This window comes from Emys orbicularis, chromosome 5 (assembly GCF_028017835.1).
Source record: "Emys orbicularis isolate rEmyOrb1 chromosome 5, rEmyOrb1.hap1, whole genome shotgun sequence".
Lineage (NCBI taxonomy): Eukaryota > Metazoa > Chordata > Testudines > Emydidae > Emys > Emys orbicularis.
In genome coordinates, this window is record NC_088687.1 from 111340388 (window position 1) to 111356093 (window position 15706).

Below are 15706 nucleotides of genomic sequence, written 5' to 3' on the forward strand. Positions count from 1 at the left end.
GTTTGCTTAAACATTTAATCAAAGGTGGATAATGCCTTTTTGCTCCTTCCATAAATATGAGTTTGCTATTTTATTTCAAGTTCCATTTATGTTGACTGGGAAAACTCACTCAGGGTGAGACAAATGGCATTTTCCTTTAGGGTCACTATCCCAAATTCTTTGTGAACCCACATGAATGTCCACAGATCCATCGAGGCAGAGCTTGTCTGTGGTTTTGCAATGAGATTTGCCCATGAGGAAACTGGGTTCTTCTGAAACTGAACATTTTTAATCTACAGGAGGAAGCAAGCCCATGTGAACTTTTATTGGCATTAAAATAGAATAGAAATTGGAAGCTCTAATAAACAGCCAGTAAGAAAATTGGCATTGCGTTGAGTAAATATTTCCTCACAATTGTGTGTGACGGTGTTTCTTCATAGCTGTTGTACTCAGATTCAAGTTCAGTAGCACACAAAACTAATAACTGGTGTAGTGGTTCATAGCTTGCTAGGCAAGTTTAGGGCTGTTTGAGAATTAGCCACTATCTGCTTAAATCTAGGGGTCAAATCACAGGTCTGAGAGCTAGCATCTGAGTTCAGTTCCCAGCTGTGTCCCAGATTTCCATGTCACTGTGGCTCAGTTTTCCAGTCTGTAAAAAATGTGTTATTTTATACTTCTCTTCGCGGTTGTGAAACTCTGAGGGAGATTTTTCAAAATCACAAAGGGTGATTAAGCACTTACTCTCCATTGAAAGTATCAGTCATCTATAAAGCGCCGCGTAGATTTTACTCCATTAATAGGGTGGATATGCTTCCACAAACTTTGTTTCTACTCATTGCTACTATGGTTGAAAATATCAATGCTTTTTAGCCACTTAAACCTGTAGATAGCCATTGGGGACTTTGGCAAGTCTTATTGAACACAAACATTTGTCTCGTAAATATGTATGTGCCTAGCTAACATGTCTAGAAAACACCTATTCATCTCATGGTAACTCGCTAGTTAGTATATAGCAGCAGCCATACTGGATCAGACAAGGGGGCTGTTTTGGTCAATTTCCTATCTCAGGCTCTGGCCAGTTCCTAATGCTTCTGAGGAAGGTGAACAGAAGTGCCTAATCTTCCTTCTTGAATTTTCATACAAGGAAAAAAATGCCTGGCTCATGAGGATTGGTGTAGACTTTTTAAAAAATGAATGATCTCATTGGGAATACTCTAGAGTTTACAAAAATAATTAATTTGCATATAAAATCCTTTGATGTCAGTGGGAATTCCACACCTGGAATGAATGCAGATTATGCAAGAGTCATACTCTGGACAAGAGATCTGCAGTGCAGGAGTGCTAGAGAGGAAAATGTTGTCTTAAATAATTAATTTGCAGAAGAGACCCCCCAGTAGCTGTTCTTGATACAACATTTACTGCCTTTAAAAATCCAACTCCTGCAAACTAAAATTTGCAAGTAGTACTGTTTTTAATTTTTAATCACTTTATTAGCAATTAAAGAATGCTTAATTGGTTGAAAATATCTTAGTCCTTGGTTTGCTTTGTAAAAAGACTGATCTGAACAAATGGTAACTACAAAAGAGTTGTATTTTGTAACTAAAACTTTGTTGTACACTTATTTAGTTTAACCTATCTGTGACTATATCTGTGGCATGCCATAGTTTGCAGAATAAACTTGCAAAAATTAGGATTATAGCTGGTTCGGTCTTGGCCTCACCGAAACAACCTATTCTCAACCTTGTATATAGAACTGTATGCTGTAGAAGTAAAATCAACTGAATATTCATAACGTCCTGGTGCTTTGTAGTTATTCTGCTTCTCTCATTTCCAAATAAAAGGTGAACTGTCGCTTAAATTAAATCTAAGAGAGATAACATTTTCACAGCATATTCTGTAAATTTCTCCATTGATTGTTAACATGGACCACTCTATTTTCTGAAAGGTTCTTTGCATTTGGGTTTTATACCATACTTCAAAGACTCAGTAATTGATGTAAATCAGTGTTGAAATTTAGGTGCCAGTAATAAGGGGTCAGAATGGATCTCGTTTTTATTTAGCCATCAGATAAACTGAGTTTAGCCCTACGGGACTCAGGTAGAATTCCTGCACTGATATAAACAATATACTAATATAAATTTCTGAGTCTTCACAATATTTCATAATCAGTTTCTTTTTTTCCTTCTTCAGCCAAACCAACAAGTTTATCACTTCCTTTGACACCTGAGTCACCAAAGTAAGTATTATGAAATGTAAAAGTTTACAAAAGGGAGGGGGCTTTAATACATTTTGGCTACAGCAACTCCATTTCAGCTTGTTTTTATAAATGTGCCCTGTCTTCCAGTGATCCCAAGGGTTCCCCATTTGAGAACAAGACTATTGAACAAACCTTAAGTGTGGAACTCTCTGGAACTGCAGGTGAGAGATGTGGAATATGAACATTTTTTTCTGTAAGCCTGACTTTTTTTTTTATTTGCTAAGAAATGTATAGTGGGATGTTAAGGAGGTCTTCAAGGGATTAATTTTAATGGTTTAGCATTGACTTTTTACCTAGTTGCCTCACATGGAGTATGTTTAAAACTGACTTCAAACCTACAAGCAGAGCACAGTTTCTGGAAAAATGTGAATGAAAGCATTTATCTGGACTGTTTCCCCATTCCTTCAGAGATTTTTGTGGTGCTGAGCATTATTTTTCAAATACAGATACGACAGCACAGAATACAGAGGTTGCAGATGGAAAAGTTGTGTCATTGAGTCAGTATGATGCTAATGTAAGGCTGTTCCTCATTGCACATTTTGGTCAGTTCTAGATTTAAATGCCACAAACAACAGAGTTTCTTCCTTTTTCCTTGGGAGACCATACCACAGCCTAAGCGGAATGTTTTTTCTGATATTCATCTTAATCTTTCCTTTTCTTAATTTCATCCCATTAACCTTCTTGATACCTTCTATTGAGCGATCTCAATCATTCCTCTCCTTGCTCTCTGGTGTTTTCATCCTTCGGGTATTTGTAGACTTTTATCTTGTTCCCCTTTAGTTGACATTTCACCAGGCTATACATGTTTAACTCATTTGCTTTTGCCCACAAAAGTCAGTTCCTCCAGATCTATGATTATTTCTGTTGCTTTCCTCTGAATGCCCTCCAGTTTGCCTGTATTATCGTGGGAATGAGGTGCCCAGAACTGAGCACAAGATCATGGGTGTAGTTGCACCAGCATTGTTTAGAGAGAGACTATTGCCTCCCTGCACAGCACAATACTAAAGGACAGTGTAGTAGAGATGTGTTTCATTCATGAACATGTACAAGGGCGGACTGCTACTTAAACTGTAGCAGTGTTCTATGAAGGTCAGATCTACAGCTGGTGTAAATCAGCATAGCTCCACTGAAGTCAAAGACTGATTTATACAAGTTGAGGGTCTGGCTCTAAGTTTGTAACAGCACTTTGGACTATTGATTTCATGCGCACAAAATCATCCTTTCACTTCTTTAGAAGCTGCTTCATTAATTCAGCATTTAAACATAAACGCGGCATCCTGATAATCTGCAGGCTTAGTGTCTCCTTATTCAAGTGAGGAAAAAAAGGTATTTTGGGCAGGAGACCATGTTTCGGTTCTGCGTTTATATAGCATCGAGTATAGTGGGGTCATGGGCCATAACCGGGGCTCCTCGGTGCTAATGCAATACAAATAAATAATAATAATAATTAATTATAATGTCAAACTAAAATGGTATGCAGGGTTGCTGTAGCCGTGTTGGTCTCAGGATATTAGAGACATAAGGCGGGTGAGGTAATATCTTTTATTGGACCAACCTCTGTTGGTGAGAGAGACGAGTTTTCAAGACAAGCTTGGTCTGATAAAAGATATTACCTCAACCATCTTATCTCTAAAGAATGATGACATTTGATCTCTTGGGAAGAGAAGGAACATAAGGTTCTTTCAGTGGAGCATCCCAGGGCAGGTGGTACTAGTGGGTAGGGAGGAACAGCTCCCCATAGTGTGCTGCTGGTATCTGACTTCTGCAGTATAGCACCCAGACAGCACAGGATATAGCACTTGGTAATCCACATAACAGCACAATCATGTGTGTGGGAGTCTTTTGCCTTTGAACCCAGTCATTGAACAAAGATGCTATATGATGTAAAAGACACATTCCCTCCTCCCAATGGACCTCATCTTTATGAAATCAGATCAGATATCTTTGCAAAACCAGAATAATCTACAGTGTGTACTCATGGAAACCAGGTGAGTATCAGAATGGCTCAGGCCCAGCGGAATCACCTTCATCGTCACTGCAAAGCACGTCAGGACAAGACCAACCTTTTGTGAGGCACAGCAGCAACGCTATGTTCAGGCTTGGATTCTCCTGCCACCATCTGAAGGAGGAGGTGGTGACATGATGAAGTTCTACATGATAGTTGTTGAAATGGCTCTACGAAGAGCAAGCTGTCATCCATTCCAGCCCAGGAAATCAGCAGCCTGCACTTCACATCGGCAGACTGGCCAGAAATAAGAAGTCAATATGACTTGAGGTTTTGTAATGGTGCCACAAGTCATGACAGTTGGAAATGCTCTGGTATTCCCAGGTTCATTCCATTGATTCTCCTCTGTGTGTAGCAGAAAAAAGTAAAGTCTATATTCATGCAATCCAACCACGTGTAGCACTAGCAGGTAAAAATACTGTATGTGCTGATGGGTAAGTGCCACCATTGCTTGAGCTACGTGAACAAGAGCATTATAACATGGATATACCCTGCCTTTTTTCGGGAGACCATGTCACTTCAGTCACTTAATAAGTGGGCTGGGGAGGGGGTCAAAAAAGAGAGGAGGAATACTGGCCTTGGGAGTTGACACTTGGTTTACAGACAGCATAGAAGACTACCTAGCAGCACTCCTGCCAGGTGCCACACCATAGCTGTTTCTCTCTTACTTCCAAATAGTCACCTTTTTTTGTGTTTCATTGTATTAATTTGTGCCTTTTTGTACCTACGCAATGTGCAGACAGGTGAGTGGAAGTGACCCATTTTCCAGTGTATTATTATTTATTTATTGTATGTATTGTGGTAGCGCCTGGAGACCCCAGCCCTGTTGTGCTAGGTACTGTACAAGCACATAAAACACAAAGAAGAGATAACAATCTAAGTGGGCAGTCTTTGCAGGGTCAGGGCCTAATCAATAATAAAAATAACAGTAGCAGTAATGATTAATAATACTTAACAGTAGTGTAAAGAAAGACCCTCGCAACTCCAAATTCTACCCAGATGACTGCATTGCTCAGTCAGCTTATACAGCACTAGCACCGTCTATTATAATTTGAATGGTAGTTGCCTTGATCTCACTGCTGAACTGAAAAGACCATTAGTGGTGTTGCTTGCACTATGGAAGCACAAAGTATGTTAGTATAAATAGCAGCTGCCTTGATCTCTCTGTTGAAAGCAGCTTCGGTTCCCTCACCAATGAATTAACTGTACATTAGAAAAATAAATAAATAAATAAGTTAATGCATTCCCCACTCCAGCCATCAGTGTTTATCACACATACGTAAAATTGAATTAAAAACTGTTCTCTTACCTAAATGAAATTGTTCTTTAGAAGGGGCTGCATATTATACAGACATGTACTTTTTTTTCCCGTTCTAAAACTGAAAAAATAATTTCCATTTTATAATTCCAATATTGCCTACAACCTTCATATAACTCCAGGAAGTTTAAAAAAAAAAGGTTTTAGAGGAGACAGCACATGTGTAAGAGGTTCTTAACCTGGGACATACACCAAATACACTACAATTAAACATCAAGTCCGTTGCTACTTAAAATCACTGCTCCCTAGGCTTATTGCTGGTTAAAACAATAAAACCTCTCTGCCCTTAATCATATTACACACATTCTACATTGTAAGGCATGAAATAGTTTCTTAAAGGAACATGTGTGTATGTCACAAAGTACTGTGGACTGCTGGAGTGTATAGAGTAAATACAGGGGGTCAAATGCCCCACGTGGTGTCATCAGCAACAACTCCAGTGGAGTTAAACCGGCTCATGCTAAGGGCTGGTCTACACTAACCCCCCCACTTCGGACTAAGGTACGCAAATTCAGCTACGTTAATAACGTAGCTGAATTCGAAGTACCTTAGTCCGAAGTTACCGCGGTCCAGACGCGGCAGGAAGGCTCCCCCGTCGATGCTGCGTACTCCGCTCGCCGAGCTGGAGTACCAGCGTCGAAGGCGAGCACTTCCGGGATCGATCCGGGGCACTTCCGGGATCGATCCGGGATCGATTTATCGCGTCTTAACCAGACGCGATAAATCGAACTCAGAAAATCGATTGCTTACATCCGGACCCGGATGTAAGTGAAGACGTACCCTAAGGCTAAACTGAGTTGTTGATTCAGAGCTGCTTATGGAGTCTGGAGAAAGCTGTACAGTCAGCTAGCAACAGGGTATAAATGTACCAGGAGTCATTTAACTGGAGTAGGATCATGCGGGTGTACTAGCAGCATACCCTCTAGCAATCCTAGGAGCAGAAGGCGAATCCTGCTTGGCTAGAAGCAGGAGTAGCAGTAGCTCAAGCTATAGCAGCACATGGAGACTCTTGTTGCTGATTGTCATCAGAAGGAGCAACAGTATCCAGCTCAACAGCACCATAATCAGTACAGTCCTCCTGACTGGCAGCAGAACCAGCGGCAGGACCAGCAAGGAGCAGCAGAGCCCCTTTCGCTAGGTCTCAAACAGGAGTGGGGCATAGGGCATCATGCCAAGCAGTCCCTGCTTCTGCAGTATCATTCAGATAGGCCAGAAATAAGCCTGACCCGTGTAAGCAGGTTCTGTTCCCTCCTCATTGGCTGTTGCTGGTTCTGCATTACCCCTGTCTGTCTTCAGGAGCCACTCAACTACTGTAAGCTCTTGCTCTCTCCTATCCATGACTCATTCCTGCCAAGCAAAAGCAACACCCAGTGGTAAGCCACATCTCTGCTTTATGCTGCTCACTGGTCAAAGGGCCTGTGGCCTGGTCCTTCCTGACAAGCTCTGGTGCTTCCTCCCCTATCCCCAATTTCCTCTGACATTACCATGGTTGAGGAATTCCTCCCTGTCAACAGCCCTTTGTTAACCACAGATGTGAGGATCAAGTGACTGTTGGGGTATGCTTGGGGACCTATGCTGTGTGTAGAAGTGATTGCAGAGGGCAGTCGTTCCCAGGTGCTGATCCCCATGCCTCAGTATCTGGCCACTGCTGCTTATGGTTTTTTGAAAATCAATGGCTTTCTCAACTCTCCCTGCCTCCTAACACGCTCTGTCCCCAAAGCACAAAGCCACTGTATAAGATATATCAAGGGGTGGCTCAGTGAACACTTGCAGAATGATGACACTCCTTTACACACAAATCCCTGTATTTATGTGAGTAAAAACTCTCCCCAAAATTTTCATGCAGTCAAAATTTGGTCACTCAGAAAATCTGACAAAAAAGTGTGTGAACAGAGATTGAATAGTGATTTGGAATTCACATGCATTTTTGCAAACCCCAGTATTCACCCATCGCTAGACCTGAGCAGCCGCTTGGTTGTCAGAACAAATACTTAAATTCTACCAGGCAAAAACTTGTTTGGCCTCAAAATGATTTCTGGTACTTGAGACAGAAAAAGAGAGATATTAGTCCAGAGGGAATAAAATCTAGTAAATTATTAGATATTTTCAGGGTCTATATTTATCCTTTGCGGTAGTGACAACAAGATTAAACTGACTGCTCAACAAGCATGTAGTTTTTTATTATATGATGGCTATTTAATTTTATTATATTTTCCTGGCTTCTGCAGTCTTGTGTTGTACAAAAGCTCTACCGATTATTTTACTGAATCAGGCTATTATCTTGCATTCAGTGCTTTAAGTGGCCTTAAATAATGTTTCTCTTGATAATCCCATTTTCAAACTCATAAGATATAAAGGAATCCATTTTTAATAACCCTCAGAACCTCAGTGCGCTTGTACAAAGGTTCATCGAGATGCATTTCCTGAAGGATGTGAAGGCTCCAAAAATATACCAACAAGCAGAAGCATCATCAAACATTTAAATGCTAACAGTAACATTAGATTTTGCTGCCTATATGAAACAGCATTGTAAATGAGTCTTAAAAAGTCAAGATGTGACATTTACTGTAAATGTATTCCCCTAATTTATTCTGATAAACCTAGCTGAGCCAAATGAGTTACTAAGTTTTCTCTACTGCAGCTCATGGAATGCATCTAGGTGATATGAAAACTTCTGCCTGTCCTCACAGACTTTTCTATAAAACAGGTCACTGAGCTGAGCTGGCGGAGCTGGCATACATATGAAAGTCTGTTGTCGCACAGATATAAGAAGTGGTGCTCATTTGGCATATACACTATTTTAAAGCAGAGATCATTGAGTGAGTTCATAGTATATAGATGGAGCGAGGCAAAGTACAAAGTTACCATTTTCCAAAGCCATTCAATTAAGGAAAAGTCCCTACAAAGAAAATGGTTTTATAGCATGTCAAGAAAAAAATTCTTGCCTTTTACTTAAAAAAAAAAAAAAGACTGTTTAAAGGGGATGATTGTAGCGTATGTACCACTTCTAACAGATTTGCTGTGCAGAAGTACATAAGTGTGAGTGATGTAGAGGTACTTGTTTATTATAGAGCACATTTCAATGCAGTAATCATAAATATTGCTAAGGTTGTGCTCTGTTGAAATATGACCTACATACTCTTGATTGTTTGTGTTACGTGATTTGTCTGACACCCATTACATTCTGGGTAATGGCAGCCATTTGTTGCTGTGCACAGCAGGCTCTTTTGACAAAAGAAAATAGGCAGCAATAAAAAAGCTATAGTCTGAATTACATTCTGCACAGTGCTGCACTGCTGAGAGTTTGTGCAAGTGTGTTAACAATGCTCTGAACTGCCTCTTGTCAGCCTTCAGCCTGTAATGGCCATCTGTCCTTACATAAATCTGTCAAAACCTGCTAAGTTCAAGAGAGAGCCCGGAATATACCTTGTACTGTCAACACTCAAATGTACACATTCGCAAAGAAATCAGCGTGCATGAAATAATCCAAAGGTCAGAGAATATTTTAGCACTACTGATTTAGGATCATGGTGTGAAATTAAGATTACTGTGTAAAGATGAGCAAAGGTGACACTGATGATGAATAAGTACAGAATTAATTTTCTCAAAGTTTAGCTGTTTGGATGCTGAGCATGGGAGGGGCTTAGAGGTGGAGAATTCAGCAGTGACACAGACAAAACAAAAGCCAACTCCAAGCTTTGCTGCAAACTAAAACACAAACCTTTCATTCGGGTTTCAAATGTCCATTGAACTTTTTGAACAATTTATTTTTCATTTATGCTCCCTTGTGCACTTCTGCTTCTGTCCAAGAGCAGAAGGACGGGTGCCAAAATGCCGTGAGGAAACCGTTCCTCAGGACAGTTCCAGCGTGGTTTTGCAGGTGAAAGAAACTCCAGTAGCTAGGCTCAGCACCTGGACTTTTAGGTTCTTCTCTACACCGAGCTTTGGTCTCCTTTGTGGTTGGCTCAGCATCACTACTCCTGAAAGCAGTTACGCTGTGCGTAAAGCCAGTGCTCACACAGGGCCAGTTTAACAAAGGAAGAATGCAGACATGATTTTATTTGGTATGTTACAGTATAAATAGTTTTTGTTTTGGTAAAAAATAAAAAGTAAGTAAATATTTCAAATGCTGACGGTGAAATGCTTAGAGAAAAGCAGCAACTAGTGATGGGGATAAATATTCTCCCAGGTTATTCTTCCTGAAAGGGCCATTTGGGGTTGTTGTTGTTTTTAATAAATATAAAAATTCAGTAATTAACCCTTGGGTCGCTCATGGGGTGTCTAATTTTACAAATCAAAATGCTCCTTGTGAATTTTGACAAAAGTAATGGTATTTACTCATTAATTATTTGTTGATTCTGAGTCATTATTTTTAATCCAGAAATGGTGGTGTAGAATGTCAAAGGGAATTGTTCTCTCCAGTTTACCCAATTGACATTAGCCCATCTGGAATATTCAGCGTGCACATGTAATTGGCCATTTGGCTAGTTTGTTAGTGGGTAGGCAAAGAGGAGGAGAAAATGGAAGATGTGAACTGAAGGGGATAGTTGTACCGATCATGAATTTAAAACTTAAGCAGTTTGCTGAGACAGCTTTAACTTGAGGACCAGTGTTTGTGTATTAGGACTCATTGCCCTTGATGGCATTAGAGGCAGGCCTTAGTATACAAGAAAAGTTCATAAACATTATTTTCAAATGTTCAGACAAAATCAGGCTTTTCTTTTGCATCAGGTATTCATGTCTTGCCGTTCCTATCTGGGTTTTTTTGTTTTCTGGAGCAGATTCATTGCCGCTAATGCAGTGGGACTCCCAGTCTCCATTTATGTCCCTTAGAGAGCACTATGCGTTGATGGAGGCTTTTCCTTATTTGCTGCAAACTGCTATAAAACATGTTCCATTTGTATTGATCTGCTGAGCTCCATTGTATGGTTAAAAATATAAAACAAGAGGAAACTCTGCACATATTTGAAATAGGCATTTTCTCAAACTGTATTCACATTCCCTGTCCATTCTCCCTAGGGAATTGATGGAAGGCCCATTGCTTGGGTATTTTAAAACTGGGCTGGACAGCATTAGAAAGTACACTGCATTGGCTTCAGAGTTGGTGTAAGGGATGGACTAGTAATCTAGTATATTTTTTCTGTCTCTCTTTGCGATATTTTCCTATCTCTGGCTCTAATTCAGGAAAGCACTTCAGCACATGCTTATCTGTAAGCATATGTTTAAGTCACAGGGAAATCAATGAGATGTAAATGCATGCTAAGTTAAGCATGTGCTGAAGTGCTTTCCTGAATAGTAACGTTTTCTTGAACAAGAGCCCCGATTTACTATTGTTCTAGATTTGTGAACACAGTTGTCCTTTTATGCAATGTGAATGTCTCCTTGTATGAAGTCTGAAGGAAACTTTGAGAGCAATACACTTTCTCTGCACAGAAATATTGTAAAATTAGCTATAGGATGTAGCTTTGGCTCCCTGCTTTTTAAGGATTACAGTTATGTTTAAATTTTCATCTCTGTCTAAAAATGTAACTTAATAAATTATCATTGTGCTGTGGAAAAACCTGGTAGTTACTGACATGACCTTTATCTAGTCTTTATTTACGTATGTGTTTAGTTGATAAACTCAGGTAAGTTTCAGTCTCTCCACCTCATGACACTCCACGAATATTTAGTTCTAAATAGAATGGCTCATTGCGGCTGCAATATTTATTGGTACAGTTCACTTAGGTTTTTGCTGCAGAACCACATTTTAGGCAAAATGTATTAGTTATGCTTACAAGAATGTATTATACATACATTAGCAATGGTTTACTAAGTTAATGAACTGTGGAGACAAAGAATCATTGCAGTTAAGTCGTATAGTTGCTGTAGTTCCTTGCATTAGTGCACTGTGCATTACAGAAGTTACTTTGGTAGCATTCATTTCATTTTTCCAGATTGGCTTTCATCCAGGTTTTCATCTGTTAATTTCTTTGGCCTCAGGACAGACTTCTTTGGTTTGGGGGGAAAAACAAACTGTGTGAAAGCTAAAAGTAACTTCCTCAGTATACATCTTGTGTAATAAATACAGTTGAAGCTACTGCAGGACTCTATCTCTCTCTGTATACAGATACACACACAGCATACACACGCGCGCACACACACACACACAACATTAAAGTGAGTAGTAGATGTACTTGTAAAAAAAGTGACAAAAATAATATTGAAGACCTTGGGGCAACGTGTTAATATTTGCTGATGATGTTAGCATTTCTGTCCAAAACTCTAAATACTATTGCTGGTGCATAACATCCTAGTAAAGTCAATTTATGGTTACAGAGGTATTTAAAGAAATCAAGTTGTTTTTTTCAGGCCATGGGAAGGGAATCTTGGTTTAATTTCTTTTTCAAAGAAGAAGAATCTGTGCTTTCTGGAAAAGCATTTTTCTCTGTTTAAAACTCTCTCTTTTTTTTAGGCCTAACTCCACCTACAACCCCTCCTCACAAAGCCAACCAAGATAATCCTTTCAGGACTTCACCCAAGCTGAAGTCATCATGCAAGACTATTGTACCACCCTCAAAAAAGCCCCGCTACAGTGAGTCTTCCAGTTCTCAAGGACATAACACAATCAAGAAGAGTCCAGAACAGTCTGAGCTGTATGCACAGCTTAGCAAGACAACAGTACTGTCCAGTGGACATGAGGAGAGAAAGACAAAACGGCCTAGTTTGCGGCTGTTTGGTGACCATGACTACTGTCAATCTGTGAATTCAAAAACCGAAATACACATTAAAATATCCCAGGAACTTCAGGACTCCAGACAACAAGAATTTAAAGATTCTGCACCTGGGTGGCAGTGTCAGATTTGTTCTTCTTTAGAACAAGACCAGTATTACAAGAGAGAGACTTTACAGGCAAGTAAGCAGGGTTCCCACTCTAGCAGCCGAAAACAGCTCCAAGACCAGGATATCCGGGCCGAACTGAATAAGCACTTTGGTCACCCCAGCCAAGCTGTTTTTGATGAAGAGGCAGATAAGGCCAGTGAACTGAGGGACAGTGATTATAGTAATGAACAATTCTCCAAACTACCTATGTTTATAACTTCAGGACTAGCTATGGATGGCCTCTTTGATGACAGTGAAGATGAAAGTGATAAACTATGCTACCCTTGGGATGGGACAGAAGCCTATTCATTATTTGATGTATCGCCTTCTTGCTCTTCTTTTAACTCTCCATGCAGAGATTCAGTGTCTCCACCCAAATCCTTATTTTCTCAAAGATCCCAAAGGATACGCTCTAGATCAATGTCCTTTCCTCAGCACAGGTCTTGTTCCCGTTCTCCATATTCCCGATCGAGATCAAGGTCGCCATGTAACAGATCCTCTTCCAGGTACTGTCTGAGAAATGCAAATGTATTTATAATGGACATGAAGGAAAATAAATCCAGAAGCAGCTGAATCTAGAGAAGCTCCTCTTATTGCCTTTCAGATCATTAATCTTGAAGATAATGGGATTGTGCCACAAAACACTTGTTGCCATTGTCCTTTAAACTTGCCAATGTTGAATACTCCTAGTGGAGACAGTCAGACCATAAACAGAGCAGTCAGTGAGAAATTTACTTAGCTAACTGTTTCCATTTTCTGCAAATCTGCTGTGTGCCAATCTAGTTGCAATCCATATAAGATAAAGTCACACTGGCTGACTTGGTGCTCTGTGTTAGCATGAATAAGGGATACTACAAAACACAAAACAAAACACAGCACTCCAAGGCTCCTAAGTTAACTATGAGATCACAAACTGTCACTAGAAAATCTCACTGGTTGCTTCAAAGAAATTGTAGATTCAAGTAATATGTAGCTCGCAAGAACATGGTGTCAATAGACTTATACTAAATGACAGAAGCAAATGTCCTTTTATGTTCTTTCTTACAGATCTTGTTACTATTATGAGTCCAGCCACTGTAGACATCGAGCATACAGAAGTTCTCCTTTATATGCAAGATCACGATCCAGATCACCGTATAGTTGTAGACCCAGGTAGCATGTTTTGTTTGTATTTGGCTCACTTTTTATTCTGTTCTTCTGAGATAATGAGATGCTCCAGAAATTGTATTATTCATTTTACTTTGACAAATTCAGGTACTTGATTTAATGATTAAGTTATGTTTCCTAGATATGACAGCTATGAGGAATATCAGCATGAAAGACTGAAGAGGGAAGAATACCGCAAAGAGTATGAAAAACGGGAATCTGAAAGGGCCAAACAAAGGGAGAGGCAGAGACAAAAAGCAATTGTAAGCACTGTGAAGATAATTTTCATTTTGAAAGAGGTTTTGGGGTGGGGTTTTTTTGGTGATAGATTACTAATGCTAAAACTACAGCATCCTTCTCTCTTTTCCTTATAATAAAACAAACAAAATCCACACAAAAATCTCTTGGCACACATTCCTTAATAATTCTGATCTCTTAGGCTAATATGTGTTTTCATTTCAATTTTCATTTTGACTGTACAAATTAATGTTTTTAAAGACACTACAAATTGTGACTTTCAAATCTATTCACAGTCAACAAACAGTGAGACTTTACTAGACAAAGCTTTGTCACAGATAATAAGTAGCATATTAAGCATTGGTCCCATCTCTTCATCAGAAAAATGCATATTAATCTATTAATCTATTAGAGAAGCAGCATCTGATACAGTACATCATCTACCAATAATTGCCAACAATGTGACACAAGTATGTACTCCAGCATTTCGATTTCTTTCACAAGAAGTAATAATAGGTATCGATAAGTGCACGTCTTAAAACTTGTGTCTTCATGGTACTCAAAAACTGTACCCAGAAGGCCTGAAGTATAGTTCTGTCGGGGGAGGGCAAATTGGGCCCTTAATGACAAACACACCAGCTCGGTCTTTCTTCTGTCTATGACGTTATTAATTTTAAGAGATTTTATAGCAACCGTTGAAACTGGCCCTTTTCTAATGAACAAGTGCTATTTAATTAAATATTTTTTCAACGTCTTCAAAATACCTGATGCAGTGGGACTTTTTTTCTATCCTAGGTGCCCTGGACACATGGGACAAGGGCAAAGGGCATTGTTGCTGGGATTGGTAGCAGTTTTGTAGCAGTAGGGTAGTAGGATGGACAGTATCTGTCTTCTCTGGTTCTGTGCTGTCATTGTATCATGGTCTGCTTGTGGGGGCTGCTTTCAGCCTGGCTCCCCTGTCCTCTCCTTTTGGTGGCCTGTCCTAGTGTCCCCTACTTTTGTACTCGTTCTCCTGTTCTTTCCATTCTGCCTTCTTCCTACTGCTCCTCCATATCCTGCCCCTCCAATTACTCTGCCCTATTCTACCTGCACAATTTGGGCTCCTTTAGGTTTTCACAGCACTCTTCTAGGGCCTAATCCAAAGCCCATTGAAGTCAATGGAAGTTTTTCCATTGTTTTCAGTGGCTTTGTATCAGACACTTACGCATTCAACTGACTGCAGCACTGACGCATTTCTCCTTACACTGCTGGGGGCCTTAAACATTGAGCTCAGGCCACAGAAACTGCAATGAAGGGAGGCAGTGTGGGCTAGTGGCTAGAGTACTGGACAAGGACTCCAGGGCCCTGGATTCCTTTCCCAGCTCTACTACTGCCCTGCTGGGTGACCACGGGGAAATCACTTTACTTTTCTGTGCTTCAGGTTCCCTAGCTGTAAAATGTCGATGATACGTCTTTTGTAAAGCACTTTGAGATCTATAGATGAAACGTGCTCCGAAGGTCTGATCCAAAGCCCATTGACTTCACCCTGGATCAGTCTCCATAAGAGTTAGCTGTTGTTATTCATTTGTAAAATATCAGGCTTGTAGCTACTCAGAGAAGAGCACTAACTTTCAGTAGCTGTAACTCTCACCTGAACTTCTTTGTTAGGTACAGGGCTTATCTGAAACTCAAATATACCGCCGTCAGAAGTACTGAATCATGCAGCCGAGTACATAGAAAAATGTATGTAACTTAAAACAGCAAACACCTTTGTTCTCTCATAGGCCAGCAGCCAGTCAAGTAAAAGTGAGGAGGCTGTGAAAGGTTACATTGAGGGGGGAGGGACGAAAATGAAAATGAAGTCTAGGTATCCACAGCTGCATTTCCTGTATGTTAGAAGAATTTTAGACAGTTCAAAATCAAA

The 15706-nt window shown here is 40.0% G+C and overlaps 1 protein-coding gene across 1 annotated transcript in view; it reads left to right on the plus strand.

The window, feature by feature from the left end:
* The window catches only part of PPARGC1A (PPARG coactivator 1 alpha), a 68767-nt gene that overhangs the window by 40224 nt on the left and 12837 nt on the right, over positions 1-15706 (plus strand). Inside the window, exons 6-10 of the mRNA XM_065405366.1 lie at positions 2170-2215; positions 2324-2397; positions 12014-12926; positions 13468-13572; positions 13709-13829. Coding sequence (XP_065261438.1) covers positions 2170-2215; positions 2324-2397; positions 12014-12926; positions 13468-13572; positions 13709-13829 — 1259 coding nt within the window. The remainder of the gene's footprint in view (positions 1-2169; positions 2216-2323; positions 2398-12013; positions 12927-13467; positions 13573-13708; positions 13830-15706) is intronic.